Source organism: Triticum aestivum, chromosome 2B (genome assembly GCF_018294505.1).
Source record: "Triticum aestivum cultivar Chinese Spring chromosome 2B, IWGSC CS RefSeq v2.1, whole genome shotgun sequence".
Taxonomy (NCBI): domain Eukaryota; kingdom Viridiplantae; phylum Streptophyta; class Magnoliopsida; order Poales; family Poaceae; genus Triticum; species Triticum aestivum.
Window position 1 is genome coordinate 453,975,999 of NC_057798.1, and position 26,644 is coordinate 454,002,642.

At 44.5% G+C, this 26,644-nt stretch overlaps 2 protein-coding genes and 1 long non-coding RNA gene across 3 annotated transcripts; 2 read left to right on the forward strand and 1 right to left on the reverse strand.

Moving 5' to 3' along the window:
• Positions 1-9,081: 9,081 nt before the first annotated feature.
• Positions 9,082-10,641, forward strand: LOC123045404 (uncharacterized). The gene has a single exon (XM_044468452.1). It carries the CDS (start codon positions 9,533-9,535, stop codon positions 10,259-10,261), a length of 729 nt encoding a protein of 242 aa, XP_044324387.1. The 5' UTR covers positions 9,082-9,532; the 3' UTR covers positions 10,262-10,641.
• Positions 10,642-12,803: 2,162 nt separating this feature from the next.
• LOC123045405 (uncharacterized) lies at positions 12,804-13,557 on the reverse strand. Its single transcript, XR_006421386.1, has 3 exons — positions 13,394-13,557; positions 13,097-13,242; positions 12,804-12,955 (listed from the first exon to the last, which is right to left on the reverse strand). It is a non-coding gene; the product is annotated as an uncharacterized lncRNA (long non-coding RNA).
• Positions 13,558-15,632: 2,075 nt separating this feature from the next.
• On the forward strand, positions 15,633-17,311 carry LOC123045406 (uncharacterized). The gene has a single exon (XM_044468453.1). The coding sequence runs from the start codon at positions 15,830-15,832 to the stop codon at positions 17,096-17,098; it is 1,269 nt and encodes a 422-aa protein (XP_044324388.1). The 5' UTR covers positions 15,633-15,829; the 3' UTR covers positions 17,099-17,311.
• The last annotated feature ends 9,333 nt before the right edge of the window (positions 17,312-26,644 follow it).

The following is a 26,644-nucleotide window of genomic DNA, read 5'->3' on the forward strand; positions in this document are numbered from 1 at the left end:
CCACTTCATTCGTATGGCTCAACCACCAGCTTCCAAGCCTGTTGACACAGACTATGAGCGCCACATCAGGAAGTTAAATCGAGCACGTCTACAAAGGGAGGCGAGCACGTCTACATCGGGATCGAGCAAACAAGAAGCAGCTGCCAAAAAATGCGGGAAAACCATTCCCCAGCTGGGAGAACAGGCGGCGCAATCGATCCCCTCGCTTGTTGTCCCAACAACAGGTGACAGTACGCGCGCCCAATATTATTGTGGGCAAACAGTGCATGTTCCCGACGTGGGAAATGTGGTAATAACGGAGGAGCATATAATGCAGGCTGAAGTTCTCAACATCACTGTTGGACAACTCCTCGAGATCGAGCCCATGCCTTTGCTTAGAGAGGATGAAGTAAAACGGAAATATGTCCGGGGCCAACCTTTGGTCGCGCCAGACAAGGTCAAGAACCTCCCAACGAGAATGTATGAATTGCATCAATGGTACATGAACATTACCAAGATTTCAGAGCGATTGTCCCTCATGCTGAATGTCAAGCAGGACCATTACTACCATGAGAAAGCTTTGTGCGTTGAGTATGTAGAATTGTTTCAGTTATACAATCAAGACGCACTAGACAAATCTATCGTCAGTTGCTATTGTCTATAAGTGATTTCTTTCTATAATTTAAGTCTCAAGCTAGCTGTAGTGATCCTTTTGATCAATCATTACCTGTAATTATCCTCACTATATTCTTTTTTGTGGTATTATGCAGGATGAAGATATATGAAATGAGAAAAGGTGGACGCTTTGGCATTGGGTTCATTGACCCAAACACCGTTAATGAATACACATGGAAGATAAATAAACTTTATGCAAAGGAAGTAGAGGACAACATGCTAGAGTTCTTGAAGCGCCTCAAATACAATGAAGATATACTACTTCCTTACAACTTCCAGTGAGTCACACTGTCTTGTACAACAAATTCTCTGTTTTTGCCTACTAGCTAGCTACATGTTTTTGCTTACATATGCCCGCTTAATTAAGACATGTAAACGTGTGTGCATGCAGATTTCACTGGGTCTTGTGTATCATAAAAGTTGACGCTGGAACAGTTGAAGTACTGGACTCACTAATCTCAACAAAAACTGACTATAACATCTTGTATGGGATAGTCAACAGGTAATTTCAATCATTATTAACTATATATCTCGGCCTATTTAGTTCATCATTTCATGATATGAACTATTTAATAACCCCTTTATTCATTTTCTTTGTCGGCGGGCAGAGCTTGGGCAAGATTCATCAGCGTCACGGAAGGTGAATGGAAACAAAAGCTTCAATGGTTTCGACCCAAGGTAAGCAATTAAGTAGTACTAGCTAGCTAGCTAGCTGCCATCTCTTTAATTATCATGCTTGATTAATTTTTTCTGATCAAATTCCATTCTCGTAAAGGCCCTGAAGCAGGCGCAGGGGACTGATCTGTGTGCATTCTGTGTTTGCGAGAACATTCGCATGATGGCATCCGAAAGGAGCAGATCTTAAAGACAGCAATGGGTACGCTTGTCAGAACACTATTCACAATTTTTACACCATTATCGATATCTAGTCACACAACTAATACACATGCATATTGATCTCCTTCTTAACAGTTCAAAGAGGTGCAGGAGAAGCTCATAGAAAGGGAGCGCATAGAAGCACTTCAAGAGGAAATAGCGGGATTTTTGCTCGACCAGGTCATAAATCCGAATGGAGAATTCTATTACCCGCTACCGCCCCCATGAAAACCACTTCCAATTGTAATCGTGCTCCGAAGGCACCAACTAGGCTAATGCCACTGGCTCCGAAGGCAACATTCATATGTAGGAGAAATTGTATATAGCTATACATGTGTGTATGTGTGAATTAATTAATATGGTGGTCTGTGAGACATTGATGATATATATATATATATATATATGCATGATTGGTTCTACTAGAAATTCTATTTATATATATATATATATATATATATATATATATATATATATATATATATATATATGCATAACGTGTACAATGTGTAGTATCGTAAAATACCAGCAAACAAAAAAGAATTAAAATGGAAACACAAAATTAAATGAAAAAGAAATCATAAAACTAAAAACCCCCCAAACCTTATAGTACCGGTTGGTCTTACCAACCGGTACTAAAGGGCTCCAGGCCCCCGGAGCTGGCTCGTGCCACGTGGTTGCCCTTTAGCACCGGTTCGTGCTAAACTGGTACTAAAGGGGGGGGGCCTTTAGTGACCAAAATTTAGTGCCGGTTATGTAACCGGCACTAAAGGGCCTTACGAACCGGTGCTATTGCCCGGTTCTGCACTAGTGTAGAGGGGGGGGGGGGTGAATAGGTGATTTTTATGAAAGTCTTCAAAACATGGAAGTTTCAAAGACAAACAATTGAAATGCCCTAGTTGATATGTAGCAGAAGATAAACTACTGTAAGCAAACCATAGTCAAGTATGCAATGATGTGAAAGCACGGGACTAATAGCAGCAAGTAGTAAGGATCAGGATGGAAGATAGTATGAAGCCAATCAATGATAGTAGTCAAGCAATGAAGTCAAACAGGTACAACAGATAGGCAATGACTTCATGAAGACAAACTTAAGTAAAGGATGGAAAGGGATAGAACCAGTTGCCTGTTGAAGACACAAGATTTGTTGGACCAGTTCCAGTTGCTGTGACAACTGTACGTCTGGTTAGGGAGGCTGAGATTTAACTCAAAAGACTGTGTCTTCACCTTATTCCCCTTGAGCTAAGGACACCCAGTCCTCGCCCAATCACTCTGGTAAGTCTTCAAGGGAGACTTCCAAACCTTCACAGACTTCGTTCACCGGCAATCCACAATGACTCTTGGATACTCAGAACGCGACGCCTAACCGGCTGGAGGATTCATAGTCCTCAAGTGTAATAAGTCTTCAGGTCACACAGATAGAAAGACTTTAGTGATGCCTAACACTCTTTGGCTCTGGGTGTTTGGGCTTGGTCCTCACAAGGATTCTCTCTCTCAAATGCTTCGAGGTGGGTTGCTCTCAAACGACAAAAGCCGTGCACTAACTCTGAGCAGCCACCAATTTATGGTGTAGGGGGTGGGCTATTTATAGCCACAAGGCAACCCGACCTGATTTGTCCGAAATGACCCTGGGTCACTAAGGAACTGACACGTGTTCCAACGGTCAGATTTCAAACACACACGGCAACTTTACTTGGGCTACAAGCAAAGCTGACTCATCCAGCTCTGGATAAGATTTGCTCTCATTGTCTTCGCTCGAAGACATAAGATTTGGGTTGAGCATCACTTCAGTCACTCTGACTTAGTTCACTTGGACCCCACTTAACAGTACGGTGGTTCCTATGACTCAACAAAGAAGAAAAGGAAACATCGAAACCACACAGTCTTCACGCTCCATAGTCTTCACGTAATGTCTTCTCATGTCATAGTCTTCAATACGAATATCTTCTCATACCACCATTGTCTTCAATGTCTTCATACATTTTTAGGGGTCATCTCCGGTAGGTAAACCGAATCAATGAGGGACACTACCTGCGTTATCCTGCAATTCTCACAAACGCATTAGTCCCTCAACCAACTTTGTCGTCAGTACTCCAAAACCAACTAGGGGTGGCACTAGATGCACTTACAACTACGTTCCCCAACAAGTTTACCTCGAAGTTTTGGAATCAGTTGCATCAGACTTTGGGTACTAGGCTAGAGTTCAGTACAGCCTTTCATCTGCAAACAGATGGACAGACAGAGAGAGTCAATCAGATTCTGGAGGACATGTTGAGAGCTTTTGTGCTACATTATGGATCTAGTTGGGATGATAATTTGCCTTACGCGGAGTTCTCGTACAACAACGGCTACCAGGCTAGTTTGAAGATGGCACCCTTCGAAGCTTTGTATGGAAGAAGGTGCAGGACACCGTTGATGTGGGATGAAGTTGGAGATCGCCAGTTGTTTGGACCAGATTTGATTAAAGAGTCTGAAGAGAAGGTTAAGTTGATTCGGGATAGAGTGAAGGTAGCCCAGTCCCAACAAAAGAGTTATGCAGACTCAAAACGTAAGGAGGTACTCTATGAAATCAGAGATAGAGCATATCTTCGTGTGTCACCTTTGCGAGGAGTTAAACGATTTGGAGTTAAGGGAAAGTTAGCCCCAAGATTTGTAGGACCCTACCGAGTTTTGGAGCGTATGGGAGAGGTAGCCTACAAGCTGGAGCTACCCGAAGGACTGTCAGGAGTTCATGATGTGTTTCACGTTTCCCAGTTGAAGAAGTGTCATGCAGAGATGGTCGATATTCCTCTAAGAGACACAGTGCCCCTTTAAGCAATTCAGCTGGATAGTGATTTGACTTATGAGGAGAAAACAGTCAAGATTCTCGTGTTTGCCAGCCGAGTTACGCGCAGTAAGGTTATCAAGTTTTGCAAAGTTCAGTGGAGCCACCAGACCGAGGATGAAGCCACCTGGGAGTGAGAAGAAGACCTACGGAAGGACCACCCACACATATTTTCTAGCCAACCCGAATCTCGAGGCGAGATTCATCTTAAGGGGAGTAGGTTTGTAACATCCCAAATTTTCAATTTGGAATGTTATACATAGGTCATCATATGCATATCATATTTTATTTGCATTTTCGTTTTGATCCTAGAAATTCTAAGCAACTCAAGGACCCACGAAGAGAGTTAGGGATTTCATTTATTTTCATATTTGAATTTTTATCAAATTTGAAAAGAGGATCATTTTGGTTTAATGTTTTTCTCTCTGAATATTTCCAATATTAAAAAGAAATGAGAGGAGATAAAATGACTTCTCCAAAATAAAAGAAATATTGGGGGAAAATGTTAAAATAAAATAAATATTTTATTTGGATTTTTATTGCTATTTTATTGGAATTAGAAAATATGCATTTTTTTAAAATTGCATTCTTAGCCCAAATAAATGTTCACTTTGTCCTTTGAAAGACAGTGTCTCTGGAGAGGGAACACTAATAACCCCCGTCAATCTCTTGCTACATGGGATTTGGTTTGTCGACCAAAAAAGCATGGTGGCCTGGGAGTCACTCATTTGGGAGTTCAGAATGAATCCCCTTTGATGAAGCATTTGTTCAAATTTTTCAACAAAAGAGATGTTCCATGGGTTGAGCTTATTTGGGATTCTTATTATCACTCATCACCTCCACAAGTTACTCAACTTTGTGGCTCTTTTTGGTGGCGTGACATCCTGAAACTTTATGACAAGTTCTGTCTGTTAGTCACTCCACAGGTGCATGCAGGTGATACGGTGGTGTTCTGGCTTGATCGTTGGCAAATTGATAATAGAGTGATTGCCCTTAAGGATCGTTTCCCTAGACTACACTCTTTTGTCATTGATGATATGATATCAGTCAAGGATTTCTTTGGTTACCAATCAATGGTTGAGGGATTCCACCTTCCTTTTTCTTCTGAATCATACCTGGAGCTATCTCAACTTCAAGTTTTGTTGGACCCCATTAGTTTGAACCCAAATGAGAAAGATATTTGGAAATGGCCATCTAAATCTGGGGAGTATCAGTCCAAGCTGTATTATGAGTTCACCTTCTCTCACTTGGGGATTGATCCAATCTTCAAATGGATCTGGAAATGCTCCTGTACCCTCAAGATCAAAGTGTTTGGGTGGCTTCTGTTGATGGATCGCCTCAATACTAGATACATGATGCAAAGGAGACATTGGCACATCCAGAATGATACTTGTGTTCTTTGCCAGTCTTCCATGCATGAAGACAGAATTCATCTCTTTTTCTCCTGCAATTTTAGTCAGAGAGTTTGGAATTATCTTGGAATATCTTGGCTGGCCCAGCCCAACCAGTCCACCTTCTTGATGGCCTCAGCTTCTAAGAAAGAATTCAATAAACCTTTCTTTTCTGAGGTAGTTTTCACAGCAACTTGGAATATCTGGACACAGAGGAATGGGAAAATCTTCAGAAATGAGGATCCTAGCTTTAGATCATGGAGGAGGAACTTTGTGCATGACCTCTCTCTTTTAGCACACAGAATCAAATGTAAATATAGGGATAGCCTGTTAGCCTAGATAGCCTCCCTCCCCTAGTTCTCTTTGTAAGTATTGTAATTACTTTCTTTACTTTCTTCCTTTTTGTACAGAGAACTTTTATTTTGTTGAATAAAGAGCTGTGAGGTTGTTGCCTTGCAGTATATAGTCAAAAAAATTATTAAAGGAACATGAAAATTTATTTCGAAATTTTTGGACTACGTTTGATGTTTCTTTTTATTTATTTACTTCGTCCGTTTAAAAAAATGCGCGAACCGACTCTTGGCCGTGCCCGAGCCGGACATCTCCCGCTCGGCCCCTTTAAGAGGCGAGGCCCGAGGCCGCCAGCCCCCAAGCCGCCACCACCCCGCGCCCGTGCCAAACCCTAGCGCCGCCGCCGCCTCGATTTCCGCATCGCGCCACCGCCGCAGCCACCCCGCGCTGCGCCGCCGCCACCCCGCGCTGCGCCGCCGCCGTCCGCCGGAGTCGTCGCCGCCACCGCCGGTTTTCGCTCGGTTTAGGTGTAAATCGTTCGTTTTTAAAAAAAACCTAGTTCATTTTTTTATTAGATCGGTTTTTCTCGGTTTAGATCTATTCCGTGAACGATCGTTCATCTAGTTCTTATAATGAATGAATTCATTCATTTGACTCTGTTAGCAGACGTTCGTGCGATAGATTTTTCTTTTTCTGTTTTATTTTTCACTAGGGACCTATCTGCGATTATTTTTATCACACATTAGCCCCTGATGTTCAAACCCTCGCAACTTTTTAACCATTCGTCGGAATCGAGTGAAACCAATGCCAAAATCTTCGTCTCGAGCCCCTCTTTTTGATTAATCAAATTGAACAGGATTTTGATAAATTAAAATTTGGTTTCAAGCAGATTTGTTTTCGAACTTTTTTCGATCGTAGTTTGAGTCCCGTAGCTCCGATTCAATTGATTCTTTTTGCAAATCGAAGTTCTTCGGTTGAACTTTTAGATTGGATCTTCTTATTTGGGTTTTACCCGTGCATGTATGCTTGAGTGCTTATATATGCTATTGTTTGTTTGCGATAGAATTCCAGAGTGCGAAGCGTGCTACTACGAGTCTCTAGGGTTTACAGATCGTCAGCAAGGCAAGTAACACTTTGATCATATCTTTTATTACCCAGTTTTATGCATTAGTTCTAATCCCCAAACATTGCATGATTAGGATATGAATAACATGTGGGTTTGGGAAGTAGATGATGAGGTAGAACCTGTTGCCCTTTATTATCAAACCCTTGGGAGTTATTTCTACGTTATGTTCAGATTGCTATGCTATGCTCGTAGACGTGGATTGGTTGAGTGTATCCATGACATATGTGAGAGTTGTTAATTAGTGGTTAACTTAAGGTGGCTACTTAAATACATATCTGGGTGGATTGGTTGCGGGCACCTGGAGAATCCAGTGTTGTCCTAGGATATCCCGGAGTACCCGTGTGATCATCCTATAGTTCGCCACCCAGGCTCAAAGAGATCATAAGATTATTCATACTAGAAATTTCCGTGTGCAGGTACAAGCTATTATGGGCTCTAGCATAGTTGAGTATGTTGCATCACCTCTTTCACTGGTGGGCTAGGAGGTGTAGGGGAAAGTAGGTATAACTGTCTACCCAGAGTAAAGAGTTAATGTTTCTGAAAGACTGTGTCTCGGTCATCCGTTTCTCAAACATCATGTAGTGCGAGAAATCCAACGGAGGAGATCGAGTCTTGTGGGGAAAAGTGCGCAAACCTCTGCAGAGTGTACAAACTAATCATGGTTAGCCGTGTCCCGGGTTATGGACATCTTGAGTATCTGGTTCTTGGATTATCATGTTGATCTCATCACTCTAAATTAATTTTGTTGGGTTATTAATACTGTTTAATTGGGATTGAGTTGGGGGAACCTTCTCAATGTTTAACAACCACCATGATAGTTAAATAAAATTTATTCTTTTGTTGTAGGGGAAAACTGGCTTTATGCAAAACATTAACCATAAAGCTTTCCACAATGTTATTTTGCCAGCATATTCCATGTGCTGACCTGTTTCGGACTGGAATGTATCATGTTGCAGACTTTTCAGGCGGAGAGTAAGGTGCGCTAGGTCGTTGTCGTGCACTCAGCTATGTCGTTGGAGTTGATGGACTCACTTTATCTTCCAAGCCTTCCGTTGTTATCTTATTTAGATGGCCTTAAGCCATATTATTGTAATAAGTTCTCTTTTGAGACATTCGATGTAATAAGTGTGTGATTACACTCTGTTATAAATCCCTCGAGTATTGTGTGTGTCAGCATTACTGATCCAGGGATGACACGTAAGCACAGAGATTTGACCGTTTGAGGTCGGATCGCTACGCAGGTCACCGGCGTCCCATTCCCCTCTGCTGAAGCACATCCCCGCGGTTCCACTTCGATGAGCGATGCTGCCGAATATGGGGAAGCGGGCCGCCCTTTGCGCTGAAGCATTTACCTCCGGGGTTCACGGTATTCCGATGAGCGGGCTGTCGGACATGGGGAAGAGAATGGACGCTCCGCCGCAGTCGGCTGTAGACTAGTCAAGGGTATCTGTGTTGTGGGAATGGATATCCGCCGACGCCGGTCGTAGACTAGTTTTACTTTAGTCTGGTATAGTATTTAGTTAAAAACTGAAATATAATGAATTTCTTCTTGTTTACATGAAATCCGTCGTGTTTGCACGAATTTCGTCTGGTTAGTTCAAATAGTGATTGAAATGTATGCGGGAGCGTTTGATGGTGGCATGTGGCATCACTGTTTGAGGACTATCCTCCTGTCCGCGGACGGATACCGGAGCAAATTTGCGGTTCGGTGTCGGAGATGCGCTTGGAAGCAATCTTCACGCGGTCGAGATTGTTAAAAAATAATTGAAACTGCAAGTTCAATGTTTAAAACGTACTACTTTGCATTTTATTGGCTAAATATCCAATGGTAGTTGGTGTTCGATCCGGAGACATCTTGATCTACAGTCAAATGCTCTACCACTAAGCTATGGACCCAAGTGATAAATTAATGCGAATTTAGTTTATATGATAATTACAAGTAACACTCGAGAAACGGAGTAGAAAGACCAATTCAGATGTGACCCAAGAAACCCATAGCCGGCAGTACGTCACAGTCACCCCTCTCGTCTGGCGGTTCCATTCGGCAGCTCGAGGACACGAGAAAATCCACTTGCCGCAGAGCTGCTGACCTGCGCGCTGAAACACGCCATCATTCCATCGAGCAAACTCCAAAACTTCCCCCTTCCCCGGTAACCCGCACCTCACTCAACGACCCTCCCAACGGCACTCGCCACTCGGCAGTCGCCACCGTCGCGGCGCTCCTCAGCCAAGCCAACCTTTCGAAATCTCCACGCCTTTGTCGCCTCCCTTTTATACCAAACCTCCTACCACCAGAGTCCCAGTTCCCAGTCATACACATCTGATATCAATCACTCACAGCTGCTGCCCAGCAGCAGGCAAGAAGAGGCAAGAATGCCACAGCTCGATCTGGAGTCCCTCTTCTGCGTCGGCGGCGGCGAGTCAAGGTCGACGAAGGTCGCCTGCGAGACCATCGCGGTCGGAGCCTCCGACGTTGACGTCGCCAACGCCCACGAGCAGTCGCGACGGATTATCTGGGCCTGGTCCGGGCGAACCGGCGCGGCGCTGGAGCGGGACGGGTCGACCAAGGGCGGCTCCAACCCCAAGAACGCGGCGGAAGAGACGACGCGTAACAAGGGCCCGTCGAGGGCGCCGAGGAGGTTGGAGTTGGAGGCAATCGTCGTCGGCGTTCTGCCTGCCGGGAAGATGGTCGTGCAGCAGCGGCGCTCTCATGTGGTCGGCCGCGACTGGCGCCGGCCGGCCGCAGGGGCTAGGGTCTTCGCGAGCGAGGCCGTGGGCATGGAGCCCGTGTCCCCGAAGGTGTCGTGCTTTGGGGCAGTGCGGTCCGAGAGCCGCGCGCCTGCGGCGCGCGAGGAGGAGGAGGAGCGGAGCGGGTGCTGGGCGAGCGTCACCTCCGCGCTTGGTGGCTTTTTGTGCGGCTCTGACTCGGACAACCGTCGGGAAGGTGGATCTGGGACGAGTGAATCGAAGCCCGCGGTGTCGGGGTCGCCGACGGTAGACGTTTCAGTCCTGTCGCCCCCGCGGCCGGTTCTGGGACTGGGAGACGTGAAGCCCATTGCTTCGCGGCGGTGGCCGGATGGAGATGGGCGGTGCTTGGTTTGAATCTCTTGCGTGCTTGAGGAACAGGAAGCACGGGAACGGTTCTCAAAAAAAAAAAAAAAAAAAAAAAGGAAGCACGGGAACAGTTGTGTACACATCTTCAGTTGTACACAGCCTTCCGTGCTTCGGTAGGCACGGGAACTGCTGTACATTCACGGTTGCCGAGCATAGTAGTACGTGTACTTGCCTGCTTGCGCCCGTGCTAAACAAAACCAACCTTTGATCTCCTCTTGTGCATTGTGTATCCCGCCCCTTTCTTTTGTACAGCTAGCTACGCCTGCTTCCTTCCATGTACGGGCGCAAGCAGGTAAAATCGGTGTACGTAGTAGTATCATTGTGCGAAATCGGTGTTTGACTTTTGTATGTACTTTCACTTCACTCTTTCTTTGGGGGCACAATCTCATCACTCGGTCACTGGTCGGAGATAAAGAAAACAAAGGCAATGTGTACTACTCCTACTAGTGGTTGGGGCGCCACCTGGTGGCGCCTCTTGATGCAGGATTGGGCACACTAATCAAATTCCAAATCCACTTTGTTCATAATCCCATATAATAAAACTCCATTATAGTAAATCTTCTCAAAGAGCCAAATGCAATATGCTTGATGGAGAATATCTCTCGATAAATGAATTAGTACCAAATCATCCAGATCCTCGAAATGGCATTGCATCATGAGTCATGCCAGCTTGCTACTGGTCCTAAAATTGCAAGCAAGCAAAGCTTAGTGATAGACAAGATCAGCAAAGAAATTTAAACAGAAGTGATGAACTGTTGGCATCATCTAGTGAGGATTATAAAGAATAATTCGCTCATGTAAGATCATTGAAACCCGTACAAGACAGATTCTTACAAGTTACAATAGATGGCCATTGCAAAGTTTATGGATAAAAGAGGAAATGCCTTGCATCGGGGCTTACAGCATCAGTCGTCACCAGGACATGAAAATCTCTCAAACCAACACTATTTTGCCATGGAATTGTTGTGAAAACCTGAAACGTCTAGGTTGTATTCTCTTCATATTTTTTAGAATGAAGAGAAGACCATTACTGCATAAAATTGAAATGACAATACTTAAGTACTAAGTACTTTGTTTGCATGGCATATAAAACGAACTCATACCAACCCACCTTGTCATTCAAATGCTAGGGATTTTAGCACTGAAACAAAACAAAACTCATACAATGACCATTTTATCGTTGAATTGATCTCAATCAGATGAATGTAACTTAACCCGTATAACTTCTTGAGGAACACATATCATAATAATTTTGTTTAGGGTATATCTCATAATACTTGCTAGGATGGTTAGTGACACAAACCAAGAACAAGAGAAAAACTACCATCACAATGAAATATAATCACTGCCTGCCGTCTTGAGTTCCTAAAAGGTTCCACCCATATTTTCCTGGAGCAATGAAACACAAACCTGCACAATTTCTCAAATAGGGAATAGATGAAGTATGCAAATCAGATGTAGTATTAAGAGAACAAAAAATAGCAATGTCATTAAAGGATCACTTACAATCAATAGCAGAAGCAGCAATACGATTTTGCTTGTCTCCATCAGCTCTGGACCGGATACCCGCATCACAAAAATACTCAAAAAATGATGGCATAAGAAGATTACCCAGCAATAGAAGAGCAGACTAAATGCAGCCGACTGTATCTTTATTGTTGACCAGACATTTAACAGGAATTTGCAAACCATCCTTCAAATGTGAACGAGAGCACGTGAAGCCACGAACCGCAAGAAACTTTTCCTGATAAATAAAGTTTTTCTATTACATTTAATTGTAGTTTTTCAAGTATCCAGTTTGCCAGCCGAAACACATAAATAGGCAAGGGAACATTAACAAAATCCAAATAATCCCCATACCAAAGCTCGGCAACTACATAATAACTGGAAGTGTAAAGTATTGAGTTCTAACTTGTCTCCACACTGATTGACACGATGCAATGATCTTAAATCACTTTGTGGTCAGATCAAAATATTAATTTGTTAGTTTCCAATGGTGCATGAATAAAATATCAATCAAAGAACAGAACATAAGCTCCATCCTTTTAGCTTCAAATACAGTTCAGAAGAAACTCGTGCAACGATCTCAAATGATTCTGGGGAGACCGTCCAACCTTTAAATGAGTTCACTATCAATCGGTGTGAAAGACCAGCTAATAAACTAATGATCTCATGTAACTTAATTCCATCATACATTCTAGAACAGAGTAGTCTCCAAGATGTGACTTCTATAGTTATATTTTTATACCAAAGCATTAGTACAAAGAACAAATAAATTACAAATTATGAAATGTGTTTTTCCTGAAAAATCTCATTACATTAGTTTAATTGCTAACCTTGACAATCTTTCTGAATATTCAGTAAAAGTTAAAGCAAAGTTTGAAGGAACACCTTCTAGGAAATTATCTATTTGGAATAGAGGCGGTACTCCTTTTTGGTCCTTCAAAGATTGTGCACACTAATCCAGTTGTCGTACTTGTTAACGTCTCTGTTTGACAGGATGCATAGTTTAGTGAAAATAGAGGAAGTCCAGATGAGTGATAATGATACAATAGTGGTTAAAAAAATTAAATGCGTTATTACTTTTAGCCTTGCATTATGCGGACCACACAAAAGTGAGACAGCGAGGTAGGCTCCGAGTAAAGTTTTTGGAGGTAGAGCGCCTAGAAGTTTCAATGCTTTCTAAGGCAACCAAAAAGCAATGTGATTTGATCATGTCAGCTAATTTTATGAGCTGCTTGCTTGACATGGAAGTTCAATGTAATAACATGTGTAAACTACAGGAGAGATAAATCAGTGTTCTGGAGACGAAAACACACTCACCATCTTCATTTAGTTTCTTCAAGAGCCGCGAGTTAGAAGGAAGGGCGTACATTCTAGCACATACTGCTTTCCTTATGGCCCAGCCATGGTGAGGAGCAAACACCTGAGCATAAGCCTTGGATGCTGCGTCCTTCATGGAGTTGCCTCTGAAACAAAAGAGAATGTGAGCATTCAGATAACATTTACTCAACAGGCATCTAAGAGTAGCAAACCAAAGGGTTGACAACATAACATAAGTTTTTTCTATCACAACATGATATAAGTGACTTCACTACCCCATTTGCAACTTGAACTTACTCTGTGACCAATATCTACTCAAACAGAACTTTCACTATATCAGTCCCACGCTTAACCCTCAGTAGGTTCCACGTATGGCTCCTCGGCTGCCTGACACTGTCTTTTTGAATGTCAAGCTCAACCATGAAGGGTAATGTTGAAATCGTCTTGGATATCTCCAGTAAATCATTAACCTACAACCACGTAAGACGAAGTAATCAGACAAGACCACCAAACAAAGCCTAGATGGCACCAAGTAAGCAATCAAGCACGCATGAGTATGTGAGGTCTCTGTAACACAATAACATCTATAATCCGAAATGGCTGCACACTTGGTTTGCTAAGCAGTAGTACTAAAATAAGTGCAGAAGTAGATTGGAACTTCCAACACCTTAAGAATACATCAGAACAAGCATATCAAAATATCAGAAAAGACACTCTGATCCTTATGTGCACACAATAATTCCTAGTTTGATCAAGTTGAAAATTAATTTAGACCATCTAGGTCGGACCTCCTGGCCTTAAACAAGTCCAGGGGATTACCATGATTATCTTAAAACAGAGACACATACAATTGAAGCAGTAGTACTAACACAAGTGCAGAAGTGGATATTACTTTCTACATATGAAGCATATACACCACAACAAGCATAGCAGAAAGTAGCAGAATTAGACAGTCTGATCCTGGTGAAGCACCCAATAATTGCTGCTTCATTCAGTTGAGAATTTGATTGAGATCATTTCACCCAAACTTTCTAGCCTCAAACTAAAGTGTATTATTACAATTAACTTACCACATGGATCCACAGCTATGCAGGGTGTAATTCAAAACGAACTCAAACATAACTTGCTAGCTGAATCTGGCTAAGAATTTGAGATTATTTCGCCTCAACCTCTCTCAGCTTTAAGCGGCTAACCAATGTTCCAGAAATCACCAGAAATTCAAATAGCGGGGAGGAGAGGGGGGCAGAGGAGCGGCCGCTTGCCTTTGGCAACGTAGTCCATCTCGGCGAACTTAAAGGCGATGCCGAGGGGCCGTGGAAGTGGACGAAGAGCTGTCCCAGGACGCGCCGATGTGGCTGTCGTTCTGCTGCACGAGCAGCAACAGCATGCCCCGGACTGCCCAGAACATCCTGCAGCACGACCCCGACAATACCATAGTGTTATCATAAGAAGAACTCGAGGTAATGTTTTAGGTCATAATTCTCGATAGATGGCATATAAGAAATTTTGAATAGATCAATAACTCTAACTCCTACAAAGAATAAATAGATCGTGTGAAACACACTGGATTCACCAATGATTAATTAAATATTCAAGTGGAGGTGGGACTGGAGAGGATGTCATACCTCAAAATCGAGGGAATCGATGGAGACGCGGCGAGGACAGACGGGAGCTGCGATGACGGCAAGGAGGCGAGTCGTCCTGCCACCTGCCACGACGTGTCGTCGAACAAATCAACTCTGCCTCGTGCTCCTCCCGGAATTTCCCGCCGCCAATCCGCTCCGTCACACCTCCTGCCTTCCTATGTTTCCCGCAGATCCGCTGCCGCCGCCGCTCGTATGCGCCTCCTTGAGCGAGGGGGTGGACAAGGAAGCAGAGAGAGGGGGAAGAGGAGGTGGCGGCTGCGGCTAGCGACAGTGAGGAAGACGAGGAGGCGACGTGTGGAGGAGGCAGAGACGAAGGCGTGCGCGTGCCTTCGTTGGGAAGGAAACAAAATAATCGCAGCGTTTATCTGTTGTCTTTTTTTTATCGCACGGTAAATCATCGATCGACGTGGCATAGCTCAGCGAGCGGCCTTTGCGCGACTCTTATTGGGTTTAATATGGTAGTACTCCAGAAGTAAAATTATTTATCTCACCAGGAAGAAGGTACTACTACGGATGGTCAAAGACGAACGCGGCTGAAACAATGAAATAAATGTACTTTCTAAAAAGAAGTTTTTTTTCGATAAAGTCTAAAAAGAAGTAAAACTGAAAAGTCTCAGACTTTATGGGCTCCCACGCGAGATGAAATGAAATGAAATGGGAAGGCAGGAGAGGCCAGCCCAAGAGTGCGCGCGACTCAACGGATAGATGGATGGAATACATGCTGACACGGGCCGCGCCACTTTTTTTCGGTTTGCGGACCCTCCTCTTCCCTTCCCTTCCTGGCGCGGGCACCAACCGTCTCCCCCGATTCGATTCGACCGTTGGAATGGAACGAGAGCACCGCACCACACGAGGAAAGTAGTAAAAGAAAAACTAAATCTGCAGCAACTGCACACACTTGACGACCGTTGCGCCACTACACACTTCAAACACCACAAAAACTCCTCCATCCAGCCACTCATCGCCCACCGTATTCTCTCTCACCCACCGGTCAACAAACAAAGCCAAAGGAGGAAAGAACGCCGTTAGAGAGAGGACCGAGGAGTGCTTCTCCGTCGCCCTCGCCGTCGCCGTCGCTGCCGCGCCCATGGGGTGCATCTCGTCCAAGCTCCTCCCGCCAGGGCCCGGAGGCCGCACCGGCGCCGCGCGCGCCACCGTGCGCGGCCGCGTCGACCACGTCGTCTCCCTCACCTCCACCACCTACGGCGTCCTCGACCTGCAGGCCAAGCACGGCGCCACGGCTGGAGCCAAGGAGCTGCCGCTGCCGCAGGAGCAGGAGAAGCCGATAAGCCGCGAGTGGAAGCGCGCATCCGCCAGACGCCCGACCCCCCTCGTCGTCCCGGACGCCAAGAAGCCGGCTCCGGCGGCCAAGCCGGAGTCCGGCATGGAGGTGATCAACGCGTGGGAGATCATGGCCGGGCTGGAGGACGCCAATTCGCCTGCCAAGAAGCCGACCAAGCCCGGCCGTTGGTCTCCGGCCAGGGTCCTCTCCATGGCCCTGTCGTCGCCCAAGAGGTCGTCGGCGAAGCGGAGGAACACGCCGGGGAAGGAGAACAGCCCGCTGCAGCGTTGCTCCGGGAAGGAGAACAGCAAGCCCAGCGACGTCGCCGACGAGGACAGGGTCCTCCGCCCGTATAACTCCATCGACAACTCCAAGCTGTCCAGGGCGTCCAAGAGATTCTCCCCGGGAAGCGCCCGGGTCGCCCGGAAGCCCAGCGCGGCCGAGACCGGAGGCATGTCGTCGTCGCGCCGGAGCCTGAGCCCGCTGTTCGACCCGGAGCTCCTCGCGTCCATCGAGCGCGAGCTGTCGGAGGAAGGCGCGCACATCAAGCGGGTGATTGGGTCCGAGAAACCCAAGCAGCCGAAGGTGGTGCCGGCCATCGTGGCGGAGGGCAAGTGCCCGCCCGGCGGCGCGGACGCGGTGGTGCTCTACACCACCACCCTCCGCGGCATCCGCAAGACGTTCGAGGAGTGCAACGCGGTGCGCGCCGCGATCGAGGCCCACGACGTGAAGGTCATCGAGCGGGACGTGTCCATGGACTCGGGCTACCGGGAGGAGCTGCGGCTGCTGCTGGGCGGGCGGGAGCTGCGCGTGCCCGCCGTGTTCGTCCGGGGCAAGCACGTCGGCGGCGCGGCGGAGGTGACGAGGATGGAGGAGGAGGGGAAGCTCAAGGCCCTGCTCCAGGGGCTGCCGCGGGCGCGAGTCTGGTGCGCGGGGTGCGCCGGCGTGAGGTTCGTCATGTGCAGGGACTGCAACGGCAGCCGCAAGGTGCGCGTCGACGGCGAGCGGAAGGAGACGGTCCAGTGCGGCGAGTGCAACGAGAACGGCCTCGTCCGGTGCCCCATCTGCTCGTGATGGGGATTGGATTGTTCAGTGTTACATTGGGTTGATTTGCTTGTCTACCCGTCGTCTGGTGTTTGAGCCTCAGAGTCAGAGGCTCTGATTTTGCGATGTTCTTGTTGCGCTCTGCAACCTACGAGTACTAATTAAACACCTGTAATGCGTACCCGTTCATATTACTTCGTATCTAATTAAATTGCGTTTCATTCTTTCCTATCGAAGCTGCTTTCAGAAGGGTCACTGCCTATTGCATTTTCGCTGTTTCTTTCTAAGAAAAGACAACCAAATAACGTCTTAGATCTGATCACTAAGGGCATCTCCAATGCGAGGCGCTTAGCCTGGGCTCCAGCATCCTAATCCTGGTTGATTAGCGGTTGCCGTGTTAAATCCGGGCGTCACCCTAGCCATCGGCGCAAAACCATGCACCACGCGCTTGGCCTCTTTTCTTCCTGCACTAAGTGCTTGTGCTGTTTGTTGATTAGCGTCTTCCGTTGAAAGCTGAGACGCTTAGGTGCTTTTATTTTCTTTTTATATTATTTTTTTCTTGTAAGCGCCTATCTAAGTGGCTACCTCTGGGTTTATTGGTCCCCATTGTATTTCGTGCCAAATTTTAACCATGGATTAAACTAACAAAATGTTCACGCATGTCACCGAACATTATATTTTTGAAAACTATGTTCAAATACGAATCCAATGAGATAATTTTTCTTGACATGCATTAACATTTTGTTAGTTAAATCTTTAATCAAAATTTGGCACAAACTACAAACGGGACCTATAAACCAGGAAGAGGTAGTAGCATGTAAATGCCCTAAACGCGCCGTTTGGATGTATGCATCCAGAGGTAAGGCCCGTTCGGGAACAGTCCGGCTCCCAACTCCGCGGAGCTGAAGTGATGGGGAGAAGCAGCGCACAGTTCATTTTTGCAGAGCACCAGCGTTGAGCGGAACGGAGTTGCAGAAGTGATCTGTTGCAGAATATATGCCCGTAGACTTCCATAAACTTGAGGAATGAAGGAATAGTTGTTGATGTTTAATGAGAATAATGGCTCTTTATTTATTAGAGACATTAAAATTATGCGCTAACCCAGCCCTCTCAGATCATCATCATTTTTACTGTCAAGTCTGGACTTATGGTCATCTCTGAGCATTGGATCTTCACTTAATCCTGCTACTCCCCTGAAAAAATCCTTGATTTGCTGTTAATCCGGCCTATTGGGCCCTACGTCTTCCGTATGTGGTCGATTCAACATCCAAGCGAAGAAACACAATGTGACCTCTACTTATCCACGTCCCCTTATTCCACTCTTGCCCTAAGCCTAATCGCCGCACCGATGAAGCGAAGTGAAGGGCAATGACAATGAGCCACCCCTCCTAGCGACCTGGATCAGCGCCATGGAACCGAGCGCGTCTCCCTTCCCCAAACTTGAACTCGAGCGACAAAGGCCACCACGACTTGGCAGCGCTACCGGTAGAATCGGCGTTCTAGGCGAGCAACCATACAAATGGTCATCGCCAAGGTTGAAAATAGCTAGGCGAAAGCAAACCAGTTGGCCTTCACCTAGTGCCCTAGGCGCAGCCTAGACGTAAATACAGTTTTGGCTATCGAAGTATATTTGGAATACTATACGTGTATCGATATTGATTTAGAGCATATAAGTGGGTAAACTACTAGCTATTGCCATTGGAATATCGCCCATTTGGCTTGTCTGTGCAATATTGCATTATTTATCGCTTAAGTGGACAATTTATTGCTTGTCGTGCCTAGAGTTTCGCTTATGCCTAGCGAGGCGTTTGATCATGCCTAATGCCTAAGCGTGCCTAAGCGCCTCCTAGGCGCCGCCTTTTCCAACAAAGGTCGCTGTGGTTTTGTCCTTCCTACACGTAGGTTGTTTCTTCCATTGGTAGAGTTCGTCCTTCTCTCCTATACAATATGCTTACAATGGAGAGGGCCTCAGGGAGGTATGTTATCCTGATCCACTCGTCTCCCTAGCATAGCAATCCATCATGACTTCTCGCCTCTGCGATGCGCTGGTGGGCGCCAGGGTAGCTCCCTCTTCTCTAGGGCATGCGGGGGGACTCTAGCTCAAATAAAGGTCTCCTCTCTAATATCAACGATGAATAGTATTGGTTGCCAGAGGTCTATTTTTCATTGAAACGGCTTTGTGATACTTTATTCTATTGTTGCAGTCCAGGACATAATTGACGAGTGTGTGTACGTTTCTTTTCCACGGATATGGCAATTGTTTGCTCTAATAGTCTAAAAGGAAAAAACAATTCACATGTAGACTTGAAAGCAGCAGACTGATTCCGAACTAAAAGGATTTTGGGCCTCATGGACCAATTAGTCAAAATCTACATATTGGCCTCACTTCCTTGCATTTTCTTTGGATAAATGTTTTCGACAAAGGGTGATTTCTTTGGATAAATCTGGAAAGATAATATTTTGTGGCAGTCGTTGTTGCCATGTTCAGTTTAGTGTTTATACTCTACATGTGAAGTTTTCCAATATCACTTATTCCCATGAGTATGTTGGTACATCAAAGACTTTGCTCATATCCATTGTTGTGAGCAGTAGTACATACCTGTAACATTATCTCACATCATTCGTGTGACAAGGAGCTCATAAAAAAATATTAGAAATTCACAAGATGGTTATGTATGCCCATGTGTGTCAGGCTTTGTTCACATTTATCCCCACAACAATTTCTTAAGTTTCATGTCGAGCCTAAACAAGAAGCTCAAGAAATTTCTTGTATTAAAAATTTACAATTTATGGCTTTCATGATTTATCAAGTTTGCTATGCTTGTGCGTTTACAATGGTTTTGTATTATGAAGGAATGAAACGATAGTACTTCTTGTGTTAAATTCTATTCATCTATCAAATTATAGACAAAGCAAAGTAAAAAAGTTATTTCATAAATTTGATGAAGTTATATTCTCCTTTTGCAAGCCTCATGACTCAAGATCACATCCTTTATTTTCACCAGGCATCACATTTGTGTTGCCAACGATGGCCTCAATGCTCAAACAACGAAAACGCGTTTGAATGTGGTCAATCCTAAGGCGTCTCTCTTACTCGTGCGCGCACATACTCACTCAGAATAATATGAGAAACATGTTGCTTTTCCGTGCAAGGTTTTTCAAAGATGTGTATGTGTGGTTATCAATGTTTTCTTTCCTCTCTATCTGGTTTTAATGGGTGTTTATTTGCAATTCGGATTGCTACCGGTACGAAAGAAAAACGGACCGTGCACTATAGATTAAGTATGCACCAAAAATAATGTTTTAAAAATATTTAACAGCTAAAAATAACATCATATTTAGATTCTGCGCATTTTTCTAATCAAATTTCATATATAACATATTAAAATCAGGGTTACGGTTTAAAAGATATGGATAATTTTCTTTTAGATAAACTGCAGATTGATTAACCAAAAACTCGAGGGGGTTTCTATTAAAAAGAAAAAAAACGATTCGGCTGACTTAAATATGGACTGTAGTTTGATTACCTAAAAAGTCAAAGGGTTTTCTGAGAAAATTCAGAAAAGACGATTCAGCTGTGACTTAAACGTGTATTGCGGGTTAATTTACAGAAAACGGTTTTTTTTAAATGACGCAACGGTGAGCGGGCAGAAGCACTCCATGTTTGACCTACCAATTGGATAATCAGATCAAATTTCCATTATTTCAAGGCCAAGTAGAAATACAATTATTCTGGACAGACAATAAGGTGCCTTGCCTTTGTGGTATCAAATTGTTAGGCGATAACATCGCCGAGGTATGATAGCCCCTTTCTATTTTATTTTCCTTGAAACCTGTACATGAAGCAAATGTTTTGTAAGTTTATGAACTATGGCCCTTCTGTCCCTCCGTCCCTAAATATAGCGCACATAAGAAATTTTAAAAGTCGAACTTTGACAACATTTATAGAGGAAAATATCAACATTTATAATATTAAATAAATATCATTGGATGCATCATTAAACATATATTTATGTTATATTTATTTGGTTTTTTTATATTTTCTCACTAAACTTGGTCAAACTAAACAAGGTTTGACTTTTAGAAAATCCTATCTGCACTACATTTTGGAATAGAGGGATATTGCATTTTTCGTACCGAAGAAGACATAACCCAACTAATTATGGTAGGATGTAAATTGTCAATTCCAGATACGCTGGAAGTTCTACCCTCATGCCTATTGTGAATTGTGGTGAACAAGTAACCTGAAGTCACTCACTAATCGATGGTACACCATTCAAGCAATCACAAAGCAAGTATTGCGGCTAGTACAAATAACTGAAAGTCCGATGGCCAAGCAGCGCGACATTCCAAGAGGTTGAGTTTTTTCGCTATATGTGTTAGTCATTTGGTCGGATATGCTCTATGTGTTAGTCATTTGGACGGATATGCAACTAGTTGATCATGCATTTTCTTTGTTGTCTGGTCGTGCGGTCACATTGTTCTTAAATGTAGAGAAGAAGCACTTCATCTTCATGCATTATTGGTTGAAGTTGAATGCGCACCCTAAGTAGCTCAATGTCGTCGCAACTCCATCAAGACCGCCGCCATGTTCAATGTAGGTGAAGATGGTGATCCAACAAAAGGCCTTGCTCCGGCCAGAAGGATGGCTAGGAACCAGGGAGGAAGTGGGAGAGGAGAAGGAGAAGCAAGAAGGTGCAATGGCCAAGTTTACAGATAGGTTCCAGGACATCATGATGAAGGAGACATGAGTCAAGCACAATGTCGTGAAGGAGGGAAAGAAGGCCGAGGGGTTTGACAAGTTCATCTAGTGCAAGAGAAGATGATCAAGCTCCAAGAGTGGAAGGTTGAGCTTGCGGCCACTTCGAATTACACCAAGATGTTGGCCATGAAGATGTAGGACTTGGATCATGATGCCGTGAAGATCGTGCATGCCTATTGTGCTAGGATGTTGAAGCGCTTGATGGTCGATTTGGAGGAGCCAACCGCATGATGAAGAATCACCTGGAAGGCGAAAAAAATGAGTTTTTTTGCACAAACAGCCGAACTGGCAACTTTTGGATTTACCACATGTATAAAACTTATTAACATCCGACATTTTTGGTTGTGATTGCATATGTTTGCACTTGATATAATTTGCTATTGATCTACCCCTCCGTTCCTAAATATTTGTCTTTCTAGAGATTTCAACAAGTGACTACATACGGAGCAAAATGAGTGAATCTACACTCTTAAATATGTCTATATACATCCATATATGGTAGTCCATTTGAAATATCTAAAAACACAAATATTTAGGAACGAGTGAGTAATATGCATGTCAAATAGAGGAAGGTGAACTTGGGAAGCAGAGATTTGATGTATACTAGATCGAATCGCGCCTTGGCGTGAGGGTGCCTGTCCTAACGTTTTGGTCAAGCACGTAATGCATTAGTAGTAATCCAGGTTTAGCATATGCGTCGTACAGGATGTAGGGCTACACAAGACGGGAGGGCTTGTTTCCCCTGACTTGTGCACAGACAAAAGCGTTCACCTTGATAAGCCAAGACCAGTCGGGGTCATAACCACCCAGCGAAGCAAGACCAGACAAGTACAAGCAAGGCTAGAGAAGCCACTCTTCGTAAGATCAAGGAGCGCATAGAGAAGACAAATCCAACATATAAGATAAAGATTCCAAGGGAAGTATCCTTTACTGGCCAGGCGAGGCCGGCAAGGTCAACACAACAGCTAGGAGCAAGGCCAAGCTGCGCCAACCGCGTCTCCGGAGCTGCCGGGGGCCGAAGCAAACACCCCCTCCGACAAGGCCCGGCAAGCCCTATCCCGCCAAGCGTGAGCCAGTTGCCACCGCTCCACCGCACTAGGACGCCAGTCACTTATCGGTGCGATGTCGAGCCCTTGTGCAACTAGGTGGCTCTTGCTAAGTACGTGGTGGCTTGCTGAAAGGCAGATTACCCTCATTTGACACACGTCCCAGAGGCGTGTCAAGCGAATAAGAAGTAGTTAGCTAAGCGGTGGAGTAAGCTTGCCGGGGATGCCTCATCGTGCGCCACCTAAGGAAGCATTTATGGCATTTTATCCTTAATGCCAAAGTTACGTATGATAGCACTGTTAGCTATCTAATCACTAGATAATGTCTGTTTTGCCATTGTGGTTGCCCCTTGAGCTATAAAAGGAGGCCCAAGGCAACCTAGACAAGGATTCAGACTTTTGATCATTGTACACTGGCACGTGCGTAGCCGCACTCCCCGAGGCAACCCTGTCGGGCTTGTGCGCTCCACGTCTTCGTGTTCCTTTCAACCAATCCACCAAAGCAGGAGTAGGGTATTACGCTTCTCCGTGGCCCGAACCTGGATAAAAAACCCAGTCCCATCGCCGCGCTGCCTCGCCATTTTTGCTCTTTGTGCAACGTGACCTTCCCCTGCCGAACCACAAATGGGCCCGTGGCCCCATAGGTGATCGTGTCCATAGGCCACGTCATCTCTGGCGCGCCGAGTAGGGGTTACAAGTCGCTTGTGCGAATCTGAAGTAGCAAGCCAGCGCGTTGCTACGTCTCCAATGTATCTATAATTTTTGATTGTTCCATGCTATTATATTATATGTTTTGGATGTTTTGTATGCATTAATATATTATTTTTGGGACTAGCCTATTAACCTGGAGCCCAGTGCCAGTTCCTGCTTTTCCTTATTTTTGAGTTTCGCAGAAAAGGAATACCAAACGGAATGAAACCTTCGCAATGATTTTTCTTGGACCAGAAGACAACCAGGAGACTTGGAGATGAAGTCGGAGGAGCCATGAGGCGGTCACAAGGACGGAGGGCGCGCCCACGGGGGTAGTGCGCGCCCCACCCTTGTGGGCCCCTCATGACCCTCCTGACCTAATTCTTTCGCCTATATATTCCCATATATCCCCAAACCACCAGAGGCATCCATGAAAACACTTTTCCGCCGCCGCAACCTTCTGTACCTGTGAGATCCCATCTAGGGACCTTTTCCGGCACCCTGCCGGAGGGGGATTCAATCACGGAGGGCTTCTACATCAACTCTATTGCCCTTCTGATGAAGCGTGAGTAGTTTACCACAGACCTACGGGTCCACAGCTAGTAGCTAGATGGCTTCTTCTCTCTCTTTGATTCTCAATACCATGTTCTCCTCAATGTTCTTGGAGATCTATTCGATGTAATACTTTTTTGCGGTGTGTTTGCTGAGATCTGATGAATTGTGTGGATTTATGACCAGCTTATCTATGAATATTATTTGAATCTTCTCTTAATTCTTATATGCATGATTTGATGTCTTTGTAATTCTCTTCGAACTATCAGTTTGGTTTGGCCAACTAGATTGGTTTTTCTTGCAATGGGAGAAGTGCTTAGCTTTGGGTTCAATCTTGCGGTGTCCTTTCCCAGTGACAGTAGGGGCAGCAAGGCATGTATTGCATTGTTGCCATCGAGGATAAAAAGATGGGGTTTTCATCATATTGCTTGAGTTAATTCCTCTACATCATGTCATCTTACTTAATGTGTTAGTTTGTTCTTTATGAACTTAACACTCTAGATGCATGCTGGATAGCGGTCGATGTGTGGAGTAATAGTAGTAGATGCAGAATCGTTTCGGTCTACTTGACTCGGACGTTATGCCTATATTCATGATCATTGCCTTAGATATCATTATAACTTTGCGCTTTTCTATCAATTGCTTAGCAGTAATTTATTCACCCACCGTATTATTTGCTATCTTGAGAGAAGCCTCTAGTGAAACCTATGGCCCCCGGGTCTATTTTCCATCATATAAGTTTCCGATCTACTATTTCGCAATCTTTTACTTTCCACTCTATAAACCAAAAATACCAAAAATATTTACTTTATCGTTTATCTGTCTCTATCAGATCTCACTTTTGCCAGTAACCGTGAAGGGATTGACAACCCCTTTATCGCATTGGGTGCAAGTTGTTTGATTGTTTGTGCAGATATTCGGTGATTTGTGCGTTGTCTCCTACTAGATTGATACCTTGGTTCTTAAACTGAGGGAAATACTTATCTCTACTTTGCTGCATCACCCTTTCCTCTTCGAGGGAAAAACCAATGCAAGCTCAAGAAGTAGCAGGAAGAATTTCTAGCCCCCGTTGCCGGGGAGATCTACACCAAGTCAAGACATACCAAGTACCCATCATAAACTCTCACTCTTGCATTACATTATTTGCCACTTGCCTCTCGTTTTCCTCTCCCCCACTTGTAAAACGATTTTCGAAAAGATTTGCCTTTTTTCTTTGCCCTTTTCGTATGTCTTTTTGCTCATTTGCTATCGTTGCTTGTGTTTCCATATGCCTTCTATTTGCTTGCATCTTTGCTTGCTAAAAATCTGTTGATATGGATCCACTTAAAGTGTTTTACTTGGATCATCTTCGATCTATATGTGCTCGTGCTGAAACCCCAACTAGTTTAGTTGAGGGAAAATCTTTAGATGAGCATGCTCATTTTGTGCGTCACCTTTTATCTAAAAAAGGGAGACTCTTATGGAATCAAATAAACAGTTTGTTGTGTTATGCCTGGAATCTTTGTGAAATTTATGATTTTGCTTGTTGCTCTAAGAACCCTAAAAAACACCTTCCTTACCTATGTGAGTTTAATGATAATGAAATCTTATCTTCTTATGAAAAGGGTGTTTTTAGTTACTATGATATCGAACAAATTGAAGAAGTTGTTGCTTTTAAGGATGCTCATGAAGTTGCTTCTTTGATTTAAAAGTATGATATTACTCTCTACAAATCTGAAAATTCGGACATACTTAAATATATGAAAACTATGCTCATAATGCCTATGTTAAGGAGTTTATTGAGAGAATAACTGATAGAGGCGAGGGTGTCCCGATCTTTCGATGAGATGATAACTATCGATTTGGTGAAGATGACTTTGACGATCCGACTACAAACGTGCACGACGTTGCGCCTTAGCAATCGCTAAACCAACTCTGAGAGGTTATTGATCACGCCGAAGCACAATCAACCTGACCCCGAAGGTCTATTCCTGCAAGCAATCGAAGAACAAGCAAGAATATGATAAAAAACAATCTGAATATTGCGAGTATATATGAAGTATTGATAAAGGTGGGGATCCGTAAGCGGTCTTGGTCTGGTCGTTGGACACAAACGAAGTACACAAAGTTGCAATGGCTAACTTTTAACTAAACAAATCCCAAGGGAAAAGCTACTAGATGGATCTACTTATATAGGAGCAAGGGGTGGCGGCCAAGGAGGTGGGAGGATGTCCCAAGGCAGCCTAAAACTAACCCTAGGTCGTACAAGGCCAATGGGCCCAAGTGGAGGTGACGTAACACCTTTGGACTTGTAGTTTGAGTCGGATTCTGGTGCAACGTCAGATTGTTTCGTCCATAACTCAACGCTCCGGACGAAGTTTAAGGTGATTCCAATTGTGCTGGAAAGAGCATGAAATCTACTTTCCAACAAAAAAAGAATCACCCAATTCGGAGTCCGTATGAAAAAGTTGTTGACGTTTTGAGTCAGGTATGTCTGTGCAGTCTGAATCTGAATCCAGAACGTGAGAGACTTGGACTCTATCTTCT

Coding starts and splice junctions, on each gene's coding strand:
- LOC123045406 (XM_044468453.1), top strand. CDS start 15,830: ATGGGGTGCATCTCGTCCAAGCTCCTCCCGCCAGGGCCCGGAGGCCGC.
- LOC123045404 (XM_044468452.1), top strand. CDS start 9,533: ATGCCACAGCTCGATCTGGAGTCCCTCTTCTGCGTCGGCGGCGGCGAG.